We start from the raw sequence: 19,232 nt of genomic DNA, 5'->3' as shown, positions 1-19,232 counted from the left end.
CGACATCTAGTTTCAATTGAGTAAATTGTATGCTTTTTCGTTGAGGCAAGTAAAGAAAACAAAATCGTAAAGTTTGAGTAGCATACTACTTTATACAATTTATCACATGCTTTTATTTGCTTATTTCGAGATTTTGTGAAGCTGAACTATGCGAGTGAGTTTGAGCAACTCTTTAGATGATCTTGGTACATTTTTTATTCATTCAGGTAATCATTAAAATAGCAAATATAAATGACTGATTTACAATGCTAGGACTAGTTTTTAGGTTAATTTTCTTCATATCTTTTTAATAAAAATTCTTTTCAATATAATTTAATCTCACAATTATATCATCTTTAATTTATTTAACATTGATAAGCCAAGTGATGCACAACCAGTGTAGTGGTAATGGTAATTTATTTTGTCGTGTTGAGTAGGCAACGTTATAAAAAGGTAATTAACTGTTTTAAACTTTAAGCATACATCTATTTACAAATGGTGGTTGATTCGATAAAGTAGAACAAATAATCAGATGGTAATCCAACAAAGTTCCGTAAATTTTAGTCGTAATGAAAATGCAACGACAAAAACGAAAACAAATTTGTAAAATTTGCATTTTTTTCCCGTCAATAATTATATCACCTCTGAATTTTTGAACAACCATCAGACTATTTCTTATTATCATATTAAACTAACAGAATGAAACGTATAAGGTGACATATTTTTACGAAACTTACAGCTCTAAGTCCAGGTTTCAAATAACGTTCCTTTGGATTTTCACGTTGTTGACTTTCTTCATCATCATCATCTGAACTAGATCCAGTATATGATGCTAAATAATAAAAATTAAATGAATAGCTTAGTTTTGATAAACAGAATTGTATAAAATACAACTCTATAACATATTGATAAAAAGCTGATCAGTAAAGCTGAAGAATTTCAAAGTAAACAGATATAATTAACTCAATTATGTTGATCATACCACGTGAAAGTAATTTCAATATTTAAAAATGATCAACATGATAGTAAAAAAGAACTGATTAAACCAATTTCTTTCAACAGTTATTTTTTTCCCAATTAAGCGGAATAATTTAGTGTACAGTAAACAATTCTAAACTATTGAAAACTAAAGGGATTATTTGAAGTGAAACTGGCCCACTTAACGTGCCTTTTAGAGAGACGTGTTTTTTGCTTTTATAATCGTTCAATGAACTCCGCTTGGAGTCACTCCAGGGGGTACTGCCAATCCCAAGCCCGGACAAAGGGGGAGGGTTGGACACGGGGTTAGCGACCTCGTCCCGTAGAAAACCAACTCGCTAAAAAAACGCTAACCAGAAAAAATTATTCAAACCATTTAAGCACTGTCCTGGGAGTCAGAAGGTCTTCATTTATGACGCCTCATGATGAAAGACGAGTTCCTTCGGGTTTCACGAGACCGATGCCCCTTCTGACAACCAGAGTAACCATTTATTTAGGTACATTGAATGCTCGTACAATGTGGGAGACTGGGAGTCTTCCGAACTGCTGCGAAAATGAGGAGATACAACCTAGAGGTGCATGGAATCAGTGAAACACATTGGACGCAAGTCGGACAACAACGACTAACTTCAGGAGAGCTTCTGTTGTACCGCGGTCATGGAGAAGAAAATGCCCCACATGCACAAGGAGTTGCATTAATGCTGTCCAAACATGCACAAAATGCACTTGTGAGATGGGAATCTCATGGACCAAGGATCATCAAAGACTCCTTCGAAACAAAGAAAGAGGGCATTTCAGTGAACGTCATCCAATGCTATGCACCTACCACTGACTACAGTGAAGATGATAAAGATCAACTCTACGACAGGTTGCAGTCAATCGTCGAGAACTGCCCAACAAAGGACCTGACCATCCTGATGGGAGATTTAAATGCCAAGGTTGGAACGGACAACACTGGATATGAAGACATCATGGGACGACACGAACTGGGAGAAAGGAACAAAAATGGTGAGAGATTTGCAAACCTATGTTCCTTCAATAAACTGGTCATAGGTGGCACTATAATCCCACATAAACTCATACACAAAACCACAGGAACTTCGCCGGACCACACTACGCAAAACCAAATCAACCATATCTCCATCAACAAAAAGTACAGAAGGACGATGGAGAACGTGAAAACCAAGAGAGGAGCTGATATAGCATCAGATCATCACTTGCTGGTCGCCAAGACGAAATTGAAACTCGAGAAACACTGGACAACGGGGCGGACAATATCACAAAAGTTCAATATGGCATTTCTTCAGGATACTAACAAACTCAACAAATTCAAGATAGACCTCAGCAACAGATTCCAAGCCTTTCGTGATCTACTCAATGGAGAAGAAACTACTATGAAGAGCAACTGGAAGGGGATCAAAGAGGCAATCACTTTAACATGTCATGAGGTCCTGGGTCATAAGAAGCACCATCACAAGGAATAGATCACTGTTGATACACTGGATAAGATTCAAGAAAGGAGGAACAGGAAAGCAGCGATCAATACCAGCCGAACAAGAGCAGAGAAAGCCAAGGCAAGCTGACAAGCTGATACACAGAAGTAAACAATCAAGTGAAGAGGAGCAACAGAACCGACAAACGTAAATATGTGGAAGATCTAGCAGTGACGGCGGAAAAGGTTGCAAGAGAAGGAAACGTGAACAACTGTATGACAAAACAAAGAAACTGTCAGGAAATCAGGGTAAACCAGAACGACCAGTGAAAAGCAAGGAAGGCAAGGTAATCACCAACATTGAAAAGCAACGAAACAGGTGGGTAGAACACGTCAAAGAACTCTTAAATCGGCCAGCCCCACTGAACCCACCCAACATCGAAGCAGCACCCACGGACCTCTCAATCAATGTTGGCCCACCAACAGTTGAAGAAATCAGCATGGCCATCAGACAAATCAAGAGTGGCAAAGCAGCAGAACCAGACAACATTCCAGCAGAAGCACTGAAAGCAGACGTAGCGGTAACTGCAAGGATACTCCACATTCTCCTCAATAAGATTTGGGATGAGGAATAAGTACCAAAAGACTGGAAAGAAGGACACCTCATCAAGATACTAAAGAAAGGTGATCTCAGCAAGTGTGATAACTACAGGGGTATCACTCTTCTCTCAATACCACGAAAAGTCTTCAACAGAGTATTGTTAAACAAAATGAAGGAGTCCGTAGACGCCCAAATTTGAAGCTAACAGGCTGGATTCCGTAACGATCGGTCGTGTACAGACCAAATCGCAACTCCACGGATCACTGTGTAATAATCAATTGAACGGAATTAATCACTCCACATCAACTTCATTGACTACGAAAAAGCATTTGATAGAGTGGACAGAACAACACTATGGAAGCTTCTTCGAAACTACGACGTGCCTCAGAAGATAGTCAATATCACACAGGATTCCTATGATGGATTAAACTGCAAAATCGTGCATGGAGGACAGTTGACAAATCCAACTCGCAAACGCAACAGCAAATATAGGAGAAGACGACCAGTGTAGCAGCAGCCTCAGCAGCAGTAGGTCTCAATATACACAAAGGGAAAAGTAAGATTCTCCGATACAACACAGCATACACCAACCCAATCACAATTGACGGAGAAGAATTGGAAGATGTAAAAACCTTTACATATCTGGGCAGCATCATTGGTGTGTACGGTGGATCTGATGCAGATGTGGAGGCGCATATCGGTGAAGCAAGAGCAGCATAGTTACAACTGGAGAACATTTTGAACTGAAAACAGCTGTCCACAAGTCAACACTATAGTCAGGATTTTCAATACAAATGTCAAAACAGTTTTACTGTATGGGGCGGAAACCTAGAGAACTACGAAAGCCATCATCCAGAAGATACAAGGCTTTATTAACAGTTGTCTACGCAAAATACTTCGGATCCGTTGTGTTATGACCTTGGATGTCTGACTTTTCTATCACACGACTTATCTACCAATCCGAGTACGACTTATACGAATCTTCACACTAGGCCAACCAATGACGTTCAACCGGTGTGGGCAGTTTAGCGTCCTTATTGGTCCTATGTCCTCCGAGCCCTTCCACTTGAGTCCAGAATACAATACCAGCTTCCGAATATGAATCGAATCGTTTATTTCATGCATACTTGGTTTATATATCAATCACACAGACCGCAACGTACCATAAAACAGGAAATAATATTTGTACACAAATAAGCCCAAGAAGTGGCTGTGAATGTGGGAGGCAGTAGTTAATAAACTGAACATAACTTAAGAACCGTAAATCGTACAATAATAAATTATAGGTCAAAATAAAGCTTATCATAAAAGGAATATAAATATACATAGTGTAATTGTTGAGTAGTTATACAATAAGAATATTTATAGAATATTAGTCCATGAATAGTCCTCGGAAGTTACCTGTAATTTAATCTTCACCGGATATAACACGTTGGCCGGACACTATCAGTAACGACCTACTGTGGGAGAGAACAAACCGGATCCCAGTGGAGGAAGAAATCAGGAAGAAGCGCTAGAAGTGGATAGGACACACATTGAGGAAAGCACCCAACTGCGTCACAAGACAAGTTCTCACATGGAATCCTCAAGGCCAAAGGAAAAGAGGAAGACCGAAGAACATATTACGCCGGGAAATGGAAATAGACATGAGAAAAATGAACAAGAATTGGATGGAACTAGAAAAGAAGGCCCAGGACAGAGTGGGTTAGAGAATGCTGGCCGGCGGCCTATGCTCCACTAGGAGTAACAGGCGGAAGTAAGTAAGGAATAGTTCAATAATAACTCCCTAGGTATTGAAAACTGTATGAATAAAACTTATCACTGAATTATTATTAATCCCAAATCAAACTCTATTTACTATCATTTAATACTGCATACAGTGAGTGCATCGTAATGTCAAATCATTTATTCTAAAATTAACTTGAGAAACATTAACTCAGCACTAATAATTGAAGTGTGACATTGACTTTTAAACATCGCTAACAGTTCACTTATTAACTAAAATATGCTGACTTATATAGTCTAAGTTTTACAGATATGGAAATGAACGGGTATATTTCATACTGGAACGAAGAGGACTCAAAGTTTACGAAAAAACAACGAACAAGGATGTGCATCTCTTAAAATCAGTTATTAATTTCCAGATCGATAGTTTAACATTGAGAACAAGCAAAACAATATCTACAAGAGTGAACTTTTCAAGGGTATTGTGTATTGATCCATTAAAAAATGGCTTTTTAATCACGAATGAAAAACAAGAGTATTTATGTATCTTTGTGTGTGCTATTTTTTATCTGAAAGCATGAAATCAAGCAACATCGTTACTGCCGTACGATTTAAATTGAAAATATATTTTTATAAGCATATTGTTTTCTAAGTATAAATGACGGGAGTTGGGAAAAATACTGGTTTACAATATACCACAAACCAGTACTTAAAACTGAAGTTTAAAGCTCTATTCCATTATGGGTACATAAAGCTTGATCGGAACGTGTTCTAATGTCACTTCCACTGAAGAGCATACACTTTGCATGAAATGAGAAAGCAATACAACACCTATTAATCCATTACTTATGAACCAATATTCTGTAGATAGATTAACTGACTGATTATTATGGACTAGACGACGTGGTGAGTAGAATACAAATTGAATCCGGTTATTCAGTAAAAAAAAGTCATAGTTTATTTAGTACATTGTCAGAAAGTAAACTGTTTTCGATTTCCACATGTATTTCAAAATATTTAGACCTAGTCAATGAACGAGAAATGAATAATATTACCTCATTACTGTTATGAAGAATTAATTGTTTATGATTGATATTCAGATGTAACAAGTTAGACAGTATGATCCACATAAATTTTTTTATAAACAACTACCTACCATAAGCTCAGTTCATTTGAACGAATATGTTTTTTTATACAAAATTAGGTTATAACAAGACACACATTAAGAAACACATTACAGTCCAGATGCCGAAATACAAAAACGAACAATATGATACAATTAATAGCGTTTATAAAATTTAATTTTTTAAACACAAAAACTAACGATAATAAAGAAACGATTCAAAGTAACTGTAACAAATAGATATGAACCTTCATCAAATCAGTAATACAATAGTCAATCTGCTGCAATGTAGGACCAGGCACGTATATGCATCGGCCCATCTTGCCACACCTCATTGGCACAACAGGATGAAAACCACAATCATAAAAGTAGCTATTTCAATTATATTAATATATAGAAAAAAGAACTGCATATAATGACATGATACAGAGAGAAAGAATCAGTTCGTAGAAGGAAAGATATAAAGTAAATTTGATCTCATGGTTTAAGGGAGGACAAAAAGTGTATACACCTACACCATTGTGACCGGTTCTGAGCCATGTCACCAAGAGTATCCAACCACTTGTTACGATAGTCACGCGGACCCCAACCAAGTAGTCTGCATCTACCAACATGGCTCAGACCAGAAGTTAGTGGCTTCAGGGACTGATGTAATGTTTTGGTTTGACCGCCCCTAACTTTCTTCCATCCATCTCCAAACTAGTCAGCATTGTGTGTCGAGATAATCGGTGTTCGGGCATACGTAACACGTGGCCAAACCATCTCAGTCGATGGAGATTCAAAACCTCATCAAGTGATTTACCATCATTTCCTAATACCCTGCGTCTAACCTCACTATTACTTACCCGATGATCCCAGCAGATGCGAGCAACACTTCTCAGGCAGCTGTGGTCAAATACTAGTAGCTTACAAGTATCTTCTAACATTAATGGCCACGCATCGCAGCCGTAAAGTAGAACAGAACGAACTGCCGCGCGGTATGCTCGTCCCTTAGTTGATAGACGGATATCTCGCCTTCGCCATAGGTGACATAAGTTGGAAAAAGCCAAACGAACTCTCTGAATCCATGGAGAAATTTTGTCAGACACCAACCCATTAGGGTTGATCAGATAAGTGGAGTAGTCGACGCGTTCGACTACTTCACTCCCTATCCTTAGTTCAGGTGTTGACGCAGGCCAATCCTGGAGCAATAACTTGCATTTAGAGGAAAAGAAACCCATCTCAAACATCCTGGCATTGTTGTTCAGTGCTACCAAAACACTGCATTTTATCAGCGTCTTCACCAAACAGGACTATGTCATCTGCGTATTCTAAGTCGATAAGTGGACTTCCTGGAAGGAGGTCAATGCCCAAAAATTCAGACGACGAGAACGTTATTTCCAGCAGTAGGTCTGTGATGAAATCGAATAAAAATGGAGATAGTGGACAGGCTTGCCGGACACCACTTGAGGTTGCGAAATCAGATGTCAGTTCGCCATAAGCTCTGGCTCGATTAGTAGAGTCCGAGTAAGGAGCCCTCAAAAAGTTTATGTAATACAATACAATCATTTACGACCCACTGAGGCTATAAATAGAACTGCGTAATGAATTACATAATTTAAATATCTTCAGGTTAGTAGTTCTTATATGTGATATAGTCAAAATGAAACTGAAGTGTTAAGATTGAAAAATTGATCACGACGATACCGTTGCATTTGCTTTGTAAACTCTTCATCTCTAATATATGGATTACATTTGACTTATTCCTTATTTTCTAATAAGGCCTATCTATTCTCTGGATTTCCTCTGTGTGCTGCTTTGAAATGTGGTTAGGTGAATCCATACATTTTTGTCTCAGGCTCTACAATGATATCTATCAGTACAAAATACTTAGATAAATACAGACTGATTTAAAGTAGAAACGTTTATTTAGATCTCATAATAAACGGCTAACAGTTCAATTGTCAAAATCAAAAATTCAATGAAACTATTCGTGATAGAATTTCAAAAGCAAACTATGTGATTTCATTCCTTGTTTAATAAATACAGCTATATGATGCTATTTATGACATTCTCGAAAAATAAGAAACAGTATAAATTATGTTCATCCTAAATGGAATTGAAATGGTTAAAACAAAATTTTACAATAGAATTCATAGAAATAATCTACTATAAGACTGATAAAATCTGATTTTACGATTATGTTGAAAAATTTCAAAAATAGAAAGATTTTCTAACTTATAGAATGAACAAATTTCTAAGTTAACACATAATGATGAGTACAGGGATTCACGTAAAATTAATAATCAAATAGGAATTTTATTGAGAATCAATTGATGTGAAATCAATAAACAAATCAATAGATGTTTTTTTTAAAAAAAACACTTAATTTGACATGTTTAACAATTTTATTTGTATACTGATTTCAATATAGATTTGGTGTCAATATGAAATGTTACAACGTTAGTAGGATACACAAGGTGATATATAAAATCAACTAGCGATTTTCTTTACACTTTATTAGTCAGTAGTTTGGATCCAATGTGGTAGTTCGCAGCTAGGTTTAGGTAAACCTGGCACAGTATTTTGCTCGCTAGAATCGTTGGCCATGGTGACATTTGAGGAGGAAGTCGAAGATGACATTTAGAGTTAAAAACTGAGGTAGGAGGAATAATAGGAATCGAAGAGGGTAATCGATTATGAATAGAGAGGTACATAGCCTGTCGTATGCCCAGATGGTGATCTCGTGACTTTCAGGTTGCCTGACCTATCAAAGGCGATGGGAAAGTGCATGATGGTATTGTTGTGTACTAGGTTCAAAGAGAATTGTATGCTATATAAATGTGACCCCCCTGTTATTGTAGCCCCCGAATGCTCTCATATGGCCACACGTATACAGCCACTGCCAGGGAAGTCCTACTCACCGCCTTCTTGTGGCGGGAGTGTTGTTTACGAAATGGGAAGGACGAAAGGCGAATGCTCAGCGCTTTAACCGGTTTGGTGGATATGGAGGATCCACCTAAAGGAGTTGGAAAACCCTGATTCCAAATCAATGGTGCACATGCGCTCCAGGATCTTGAGGGAACAAATGGCGTATGAACCTATTGTTGGTCACCGGCTACCATGGAACTGAGTCTCCTGACGTTGCGCCACTGCTTTGTAGATCAGACCTTTAGGTCGAAGGCTCCGGGCGTGGCCCCCTAAGGAAACCACTTGCTTCGGTCTGGCACCCAGACAGTATCACAGCCCACATACAAATCAAGTGGCTTGTGTAGCACATATGTATCCGATGCCCCTTTGTACCAATATTTATGTGTTCAAATAAATAAATAGTGGTTTTGAGTGCTGTCAGAGGTATAAGGACGGTTACTACTTTACGGTTGCCCACACTGTGAAATGGTTCTTCGAGAGGTACCTGAAAAAAAATGAGTTGGTATTAGTGACCTGAGAGCGTGACTGCAGTGTCCAAGCGACAATTGCTTGAGGCCAGTCACACGCAACCATTTTGTGGGCAATTTTTGTGTTAGCTCCGTACTTGTTGAGACCTAATGGAAGGAGACGGATATCTGCGGGATAAGACGAGGTGTGCATTTTTAGTGTCGACCTTTTCTAACCCCATATTTCCTTTGTGGGAAGGTAGCATCACTGTTATGCTGGTTGTCTAAAGGAAACACCTTACTGCTGTCACACCTCTGTACGGTCAGCAGTACAACTTCGCCCTCGGACTATGGGTTTGCTGCATATAGTTTTACGGTCCTTCAACTGACCTGCTTGGCATAGTAGGACCTTGAGTAACGATTGTTCCATACAGTACAGCCCGATTGGTTCATCACGAAAGGCAAGCTGAACCACCACGTCAAGGTAGCAGCAACGGTCGGTATATATATATATATATATATATATATATATATATATATATATATATATATAGTACCGTTTTAAAAATTATTAGTAGAGTATGTTTGAAACTACTAATCTGATGCATTAAAACCATCCAGGTATGAAATAAATATACAATGAAAAAGAATCTATGAACGAAACTGAATTATTAAAAAGTCATCCAAATATAATTGTGGACTGAATTTAACTTGTTCATGACTTAACTACCCAAGTAGGACCTAATTAAATAGCATAACACCAACTATAATTAGCCAACTCAAACAAAATAATCACTCTTCTAACCGATAAGTACAGAAAAAATATCAACTAAATAATAAGTAGACATGACTTAATCCGTTGTTAAATTAGAACCAAGTAAATCTAAAAAGTTTATAAGTAATTAAAATAGGGTGAAAAATATGAATAATTAACAATTGGTAATTTTTGAACTGACGTCATGTTTGTATCGTAACACTTTGGTACATTTTGCAAACAACCTGAAATTTAGTTCCAACTGTTACAAATTGACAAAAGAATAATTATTATTAACTCGGTCAAACTTTTTTCTAATATCACCAAATTTACCAGTTCAACAGAAAATAACAAATGCTACGTCCTAATCTTATAAGAATTTGAAATACTAGTTAAAAGACGTGTATCAGTAATGGAAAATTAATTAATTCTTGTAGTGGGATCCGAAAAAAAAGAAAGCGCTTCATAAAAAGTATCGTTTCAATTAGAAAACTCCCTTTTGTGGACGTAAACGGGGAGTTGTGCCTACATTTTAAAATTGCAGAATAAAGGAGTAAGATAAAAATAAACACTCACAGTCATCTTGACCGGATGAAATTGAAGACAAAGAGGGATGTTGATTTTGATGATAGGCTCGTTTGTCAATTAGGACACTAGAACGACGTTTCTCTCGACTTTTATAGCTTGAAGTACTATCACTGTTAGTCAGGCTTCCAGCTGGTACTAAACGAGACCCAGGTGAACAAAGTTTAGGCAGGTCATCAGTCGATACGTCACCAGAATCAATGCTATCAAATGCTTTTAGAGTAACTTGACTAGAAGTGAAAGCAAGTTGATCTGACTGTGAAGGATTAGTATTATTTGATCCACGTTCTTCAACGTTACATTTATTACTTGTTGATTCCGACATAACAATTTCTCATGTATTAAGTAAAAAACGCTAGGAATTTTTTTGTTAAAGTCAATAAATGCCGCTAATGAAATAAAGAAAAAAGAACTACTTCTGTTAACCAAAATCCGTGTGTGTTTACATCTATGCTTATTATTTATGGGTGTATTTTCCAAAAATGATGAAAAAGTGAGACAGACATGTGTTTTGTTGGTCGGATAAAATTTCCTGAATGGTCAAAAATTAAATGAAAAGAGGTTAGTTTGATTTTATATCTTCTAACATTGGAGATTTAGATGCAGCCAATAAGAGGTAGAAACAGGAAACTAGTAAATGAAGTGGTAAAAATTTAATTAATTAAATTTGCTGTAGAAGTGTGTGAGGATAGTTACACAAACAAAAACCATATAGCAGCGTGTATGCTCAAATGAAACTTGTCTGCACGGAGAGCATCAGCACATGAATAGCAATATAAAACCAAGCTCAAGAAAAATAAATCATTGGATGGTAAGTATTTCTAAGCGGCTTTAAAATATATTACTGAGTAAACAGGTCAACATTCATACCATTAATAAGCACAAAAGGCGTAAATTTTATACCGGGGTATATGTATGGTACTAAATTAGGACTAATTATCAAATTAAAAAGTCACTTTATAATTTTTGATGATTCACTATTTCCTGTTGAGAAAATAGCGTAACAAGATTACAGATATGAAAATGTCAAAACAATGAACAACCTACAAAATTTGCTATTTGATTTGCTAAAAATGGAAATCATATTTCAGTGTTAAACTAACCATAAGTTTTTAACTGACTGTAGACCTAATACTTGCATACAAAAGCTCAGAGGTACGTTGGATACGTCTTTTCAAAGACATTAGATGCAATAACAAGAAACGCGCGATACAGTTATTTGTGCCCTTCTTAACAAGTATTGTACACTTTCTAATCCACACACTACGAAAGTGGTCAACAGACAGTCATTAACGTAGAGCCTGGCCCGAATGTTCGTTCATCTAAGTTCCCATATCGTATAAGAAGACGAGGTGGACTTGACAAGATAAATGGCGAAGAACCAGAATTGCTATATTAGCAATGATAATCAGATAGTATTAAAAATATAGTTCTAAAAGACAGAGTGGAAGAATATGTATAAATGGATACTAGATATAAAAAAAAAACAAGAAAACACAGAGTGCATGAATCTGGAACATTCCAAGCAATTCTGAGTCATCACAAAATTTTTCAACCACCGATTTAAGTTACCGTGTAGATGTCAACCAGGTGGTCTGCATCCACCAATATAACTCAGACGAACAGTCAATTACTTTGGCTGACGATAGGCCTTGGTTTAGCCACGCCCAGGCAATATTCATCAACATCAACAAACGTTGGTCAAGGTAGGTGGTGGTAAGACACATAAGACACGTTTCAACCACCTTAGTCGATCAAGATCTACAACCGCAATCATCTTTACCTAGTGCCTAATGTCTAACCTCCACATTATTTATTCGGTCATTCCACAAAACGCGACCAACGCCATGAAGATACTTACGATTACAAGCCTACAACCTACGTAAGTCTTCTACTTTTAAAGACCATACTTCACACCCATACGGTTATACAAAACAGACTGAAACACAGTAACTTTATCTGTTATTTGACGTGTAGAAATATCGTCCACTCTACAAGTAACGCAATTCCAAATCACTCTTCAAATTTTCCTTAGTCCAATAGATGATGTGGGACAACAAAAGCCGATGCATATCACCACCACTCCTGAAATGTTTTTATTATAGCTGGGTGACAGTCGTTTGTTAATCAGACTTTTTCTGAAGACTGACATAACAATCGTTCCATTATGAAACGATAAACAGTAGAAATCAGCAATATCTTGAGAAACAACTCACGCAGTTTTACGACAAGAAATTCATTTGATTTTTTAAAAATTCATGAAATTAGGTGGGTTAATGTTGATTACTCAGTGGTCATACAACAGTTTTGGTGGAAGTTACTTGAGCAATAGATCAACTGAATTGTCTTTCGAAGTTATAAACCCAGTGTTTCAATTGTGTCTGAAGATTAATAATTGTTCAAAAGTCAATCTCAAAGTTTACGTCACGAAACTCAAGTTACTCGCTACCAATGGCTTAGACGTGCTTTTATTTATTTATTTGAACACATAAATATTGGTACAAGAGAGCGCCAATATATATGCGCCACACGTGCTCGAACAGCCTTACTATTTTCAAATCAAAAGTAAATTCCGATCGCCAGGTTTTATCGTCCATATGTATGCCTCATGAAATTCTATGATTAAGTGATAATCCACACAATCCACCAGGCCAAACCGACAGAAATAGAAACGTTATAAAGAGTTCAAAACTTAATTTTCAAAGCGAAACGATTCGTGAAGCTGCAATCGAGTTTACTACGGTATCGTTTAAGTGAAACCGATTCTTATTTGCGCTTCATGAAAAATGACAGCTGGCCTTCAACTGATTTCAATCCAACATTTACGTGATGGGTGGGTTGAAATCCCTCATAACTTACTGGAATTCTGGATAAGGGATTTTGCGCCGAGTCGGTAGATGTAAACTACCGAGTTAATCATAATTCGAAGTCGCTAATGTTGTGACATAACTAATGTCAGTTACAGTAGCAAAGACAAATTTATTTTCTATTTCTTTTTAAAATATAAGCTTGATTTCACTTCATATTTCTCATTCTTAGTTTTGTTGCTTTTGAACATTATTTCAAATGTACGCTTATCGCAATGACTGATAGTTTTCACTTTCTTGACCCCTCACATTGTTAATTTCCTCCTTCGATGTGCTGCATAGTGCAGCGAATTGAACCAAAATAGTCGTACCAGGTCTACTGCTATATATGACTCATTGACCAAAACTTAACTGTGCTATGTCGAAAACATTTACCACACAACCCTTGGTTGTTACAAATAGACCTATGAGGAGCTAAAAAAAAGGTACCAGTTTAATGACGTGCACAAAATGACAGCCTTTTCGTTTATCATGACATTGCGGAGTCTTTAGGCAGTGGACGGTGTGAAAACAGCTAGGATTTCATATATGGTTAGTTACTTGTCAATTGAACAAAAGTGGGATTTACTTAAAGGGCTGTATTATTTCCGCGCTTAAAAATCCACCCAACAAATGATCTTCATTTTTATCTACTTACTACACCTGACAATTCCGATACAACAGGGGATCGAAATAATTCCCCACACAAAATGAACTGGTAATATTATGGAGATGTAGAAGGAAAAGGCTGTATACTAAATAAACAAATAAATATATCAAGCATAGAAAATGGGTGAAATTGATTCTTTAGGGATAAATGAGTAGTGTATATCAACAAAACCAAACATGAGAAACAAGGACAGTGTTTTTAGCATGCAGTCCCAACGTCTAGATAATGCATCCTCATAAATAAAAGGTTGCTAACATTTATTATATGGTTCTATCAGTTTTAAGTGTAAAAAACGTTCAGTAGTTTGGAAATGAAAAGACAAATAAAGGCACTGATCGATCAGGGATTGTTTACAAACATCCAATAGAAAAGTCGAAATCAATAGTACCGATGATCTTAAATAGTAGCTTATTTTAATATGAAAAACGTGGCTAAGCACCAAAAGAAGACGATTAGAATACATACAGTCAAATAGCCACATAGTACTTTGACCAGTGGATTCCGGTTTAAAAAATGACTACGACTACACAAATCATGACTCATAAGCTTTTACTATGATCAGATGTGCTTATCTTTCATGTTCATTCTGATTATAAACATCTTATGAGCCAATAACTTAATGACATCCATTCACTATTTTCGCCTAACTTAGTTTCGCTGTTGTTATCGACCTTAAGTTCTCGTGCTATAAATTGCGAAACATTGGGCGAAAGTACAGTTTAGGGGCGAACTAATCAGAACCAAGAACGCGACTATCACGTTAGCAAGTATGACAAGCAGTAAAAATATTTTTCTATAGTGCTCAGAAAATCTAAAATGGTGACGAAAAACTATTTCCGCTACAATGGAGTAAACGTGATATTATTAAACATACTAAATGTTCAATCCCTTTTCAGTATATTTTATATAGCAAGCAAATAAATACCATTCTTAAATTTCAATCTTGGTTCAAAAATAAACATCGACCTATCAGCATTATAGTTTATGGACGAACTAATTATAGTGCCTTTTAAGATTTTTATAGCTATGCAACTACAAGGCAGTTTCTTGCATTATAACTGATTTCAGCCGATGATGAAAATCCAAACTTAAACCTTTCAATCCTAACCCTAAATCCGAAAGCCTAACCAAGAATAGTATGAGAACTCCTAAAAACCAACCTTGGTCCTCATAGGGATTCGATAAAGCGAGTGATTTGTCTATATAAGCGGATTTGTATGTCGTTTCTTAGATTCACAAGCAGAGCAGCCGTTAGAGGACTTTAATAGATTCGCTATGTCGAAACTGTTTGCACTTTCTAATATTGTTTTTTGATTATCTAAACAAATCCGTCAGTTATTTTAATTTCGTCCTAATACCATACTCGTACAAAAAATTGAACTGGTACGACTGTTCCAAACCGTATGTATATCATTACGCAGATAACTAATAAACAACCAGTTACAAATGATCATACTAAGTTAGATCAATATTTCTGAATAGTTACACGATGAAAAACAATTATTTTTATATCTATGTGAACAAGAAAGAGTATAACTCCCACATATTTTCATTTCGAGACTAATTTGACTTCTGAAAAATCAAATCAGACTACCAAACTAAAACCCCACGTAATATCATCATGCTTTCCTCTGTTCTTATTGAGTATTTTCATATGCATTACTGTATACTCACGTCTATGGTAACTTAGTATGTTAACTTTATCACCGTATGGTAGGATAACGTGAAGTCGTGGTCATTTTGTAATAATACGTCAACATTTGAGTAAGTGCAAACAAATTCTAATAGACCACGTTGATAGCCATTTTTCAGTTTACAAGGAGTAATGAAACGAATCTTGTGAAAGTATTAAACCTTTTATGAAGACCGGGTTTTATTTTACATGAAAATAACAATATCGCAGTTTCCATTATATATTGAGACTCATAACTGAGAAAATTGTGCAAAGCGCTGCAATATTACAGCCAAAAAAATTAGTTTAGGCAGAACTTAAGAAAAACAAAGTAGACAAGTGAAATAGACGTTTATAATACGGACCTATTATAAACACAATTACTGACATTTAGAGAACCATAAGTACACGTTTTAATAAAACGGGATAGTAGTTTTGTTACATTAAATAGCTAATTAGTAAAAAAAATAATTTTTTTAAAAATACCTGAGTCGAAGCTTCCGGTTTCTGAGTTTGATTTACTAGACAATCTTTTCTTAGCTGATGATAATATGAGACGCGAATCCTAAGCAAAAACTCGTGATGAAAATATCGCCAACTTACCTTCGTTTGCTCCTCATAGCCAGAATTACATCCTCTAGAGGGTATTGGAGTGGATGACACTTCCAGTACCTTGTCCACGTTCTTCATCTGTACACTACTCATTATCACGCGATGTGACTGTCATCCGGAAATGCCGCCAACGCAGCGACCTTCGAAAATTTCAAATGGTTCAAATAATTATGAACGGAATAAAAACTTTTGATAACGGGCTTCCGTATCCAGTAGCAGTGGATTACAGATGCCTCTAGATAAGAACCTAGGTGTATTTGACGAAAAATAGAAACAAAGAATTAGTAAATTATGATGAGATACTATCCTTGGTCCTTAAGAATATATCTGGGTTGCTTTCAAAGGACCCCTGGAAGGTCGCTCGGGCTATGTCAATCGGAATCTAATTCCAACATTTGACTGCTCTTGAGGAGTAGAAGGTGTGCCTACAATCCGTTCTTCTGAGTTGTGTCTCCAGTTTATGGGTGTTCCCGCTAAGTTTTGTGTTTAAGGGGATGCCCAGAACTGTTTAGGATGCTACAAGCCATTGAAAGATCACCTTCAAAGACGGGTATAACTATTGTAGATTATCGAGAAAGTTCTTCCATTGAAGTGGTTGGAAATTCGTTTCAATGTTAAAGTGCAAGTTTTGCTCGTAGAGCATTTTTGTCACAGTTAGCGTAAGACTTCAAATCGTAGGGTACCAACACTTCTATATTTTCTAAAATTTCATATACTTCTAGAGGAGAGTTACCTAAGTCGCATTTGTAGCCTGTAGCATGTCCCATATGGGCTACTTTATACTTTAGAGTGTTAAAGTTAAGTCCATTGTTGTCCGCCTAACTGTGAGGTCGAGTCAGATCCTCCCTAAATACCAGCTCATCATCTTGGCTGCAAACACCTCTCCCGAGTTTCACAACAACAGTAAAAAGTAATAAATATGACGATGCCTGCTGTGGAACAACTCAAGAAAAAGAGCGGTCCTAGCACTGAACCCTGGGAGCCCGCAACAGGACATTCCGCAGCCTGAGAACGTGAATTTTACCCTGGCCTCGGTTAGATATAAAGAAAGCCAATCAACTAAATATAATGTAATACCTAACCGTTTGAGCTCATTCATAGGACATATATGATTAATCCTATCAAAGACTTTTGAGAATTCAAGGTACATGACGTCGAACTTCCCTCTGTCATCAAGGATCTTTATCCATCTGTCTATTGCGGCTAGCCAGTTGTCTATAAAAGAATAACCCTTCCTAAAACCGTGCTGTTGGTGTGAGAAGAAATTTATGAATGGCAAGTAGTCACGCAGATCGCTGCACATCAGAGACTCCACAATTTGTGAGAGTTTTGAGAGGAGTGCTACCAGTCGGTAGCTTGAAGATTCTCTGTGTCGACCTCTTTTGGGCCAGTTTCTAATTTCTTAGTGCCAAGATTGGAACTGCTTCCTTCAGTATAACAGAATGGACCAAACCGGGATCAGGAGAAGATTCCATGTTTAGGTGCTGGAGTTTCTGATACACTGAGAAGCGCTTAGGTTCAATTCTGAGTTCTATTGAGTTGAAGATTTAGCTCGGGTCAATATATTCAGTGTGCGACGGTTGAAATGTCTGATAAAACTGTTCTGCCAGAAGGTTGGCGGAGTTCGTTGGGCCATCAGTACCTAAAATTTGTAAACATTTAGTTTTGGGTTGTCGAATAGAGGCTGAATTACGGAATAGGCTTCACAGACTGGAGACAAAGTTATCGATAAGCTTTATCAGATCCTGAAGCCTTTCTTCCCTCAATACCTTTGTGAATTGGTTCCTTACTTGTTTGAATCGCCTGTTGTTGCTAGTTCGTTTGCATTCCGCTCATTAGTATCTTTTGCGACTTGACAAGCAAAGGTTACGATTCCTTACGACTTTAAGTTGTTTTTAATTTTTGGTGACCGGTCTCAGAACACACCAAAAATTATATGCAGTAAGAAATCCCAATGCGCATCCATATCATGATGGGACTGAACTTCCCAGCCCACCTGCTTTAGATTGTCCTGTAAAACTGGAATATCCAACCGTCTGAAATTCTTGCATCTGTCGTTGTTAGGATGCCGAAATTCAATTCTTCCTGATAGATTTAGTTGAATGTTTGTTCTTTAAAGTCTACTTCTGGGTGGTAGGGGATTTTTCTTGATGATGAAACTTTATGTTGCTTGTTGTGTCCCTTCTGTAACTAAATGGCAAGATGAGAACAATCACCCCCAGCAGTTGCAGAACTTATATAAATGTCGAGCCTTCTTTAGGAAAGCCCTGTAGAAGGTACAATAACATTTGATTTAAAAAATGAGCTTTGTATTTTAAGACTGCCGGCCATAAAAACGTTGGCTTGGATTTTTGGTCTGGTTCATTTAAGTTCTAGCCTCAATAGTCTCCCTATTAATTGTAATTTGTTAATGAAACGAAGCGTCGATCTACTAAAATAATATGCTATATCATTATGACGTTATTCTCATTTTTTGTTTTGAACAAGTTGCAAGTTTATAGTTTCCAGAAGAGCTGGTTAGGGTTTGTCTTTTACTCCATGTATCTTCTTTATGTACGTGTTCCAAGAGAGTAGTATCCTTCCTCAGGTAAGCGGACTAGATGAATGAGCCTTTCAGATTAATTCTTAGTTAAACACTGAAAATAATTTAGAATATTTTCAGAGGTTGACCATAGAATATTCTGTCACCTTAAACTTCGAAATCCATAAACGCCCTCGAAAATTAATGGTTTTAAAATGAAAAGAGACAGATGAGTACTTAAGAAGTTTTTCACTTATATGTTGGTGCCTCAAATAAAATGTTTCTGATCCTAATATTATGTCTGTTCTAAAGCAATTTGAGTCCGCAGGGAGATTGTGAGAGAAGGTTCAGATGGTGATAAATATATTAACAAATCCC

The 19,232-nt window shown here is 36.8% G+C and overlaps 1 protein-coding gene across 2 annotated transcripts in view; it reads right to left on the bottom strand.

The window, feature by feature from the left end:
* Window positions 1–16,848, bottom strand: part of AHCYL1 (S-adenosylhomocysteine hydrolase-like protein 1) — a 40,099-nt gene extending 23,251 nt beyond the window's left edge. Inside the window, exons 1-3 of one of the 2 annotated variants that reach the window (XM_051213215.1) lie at window positions 16,325–16,848; window positions 16,208–16,286; window positions 717–811 (exon numbers count right to left, since the gene is read on the bottom strand). In XM_051213215.1, the coding sequence (XP_051069171.1) occupies window positions 717–811; window positions 16,208–16,286; window positions 16,325–16,426 (276 nt within the window). In that variant the 5' untranslated portion in view covers window positions 16,427–16,848. Of the gene's footprint in view, window positions 1–716; window positions 812–10,524; window positions 10,922–16,207; window positions 16,287–16,324 lie in introns of those variants that run through there. The other variant, XM_035731641.2, reaches the window with a different exon arrangement.
* Between the last annotated feature and the right edge of the window lie 2,384 nt (window positions 16,849–19,232).

Source organism: Schistosoma haematobium, chromosome 3 (genome assembly GCF_000699445.3).
Source record: "Schistosoma haematobium chromosome 3, whole genome shotgun sequence".
Classification (NCBI taxonomy): Eukaryota; Metazoa; Platyhelminthes; class Trematoda; order Strigeidida; family Schistosomatidae; genus Schistosoma; species Schistosoma haematobium.
Note: the sequence above shows the minus strand (reverse complement) of the source record. Positions and strands in the feature narration are given on the sequence as shown.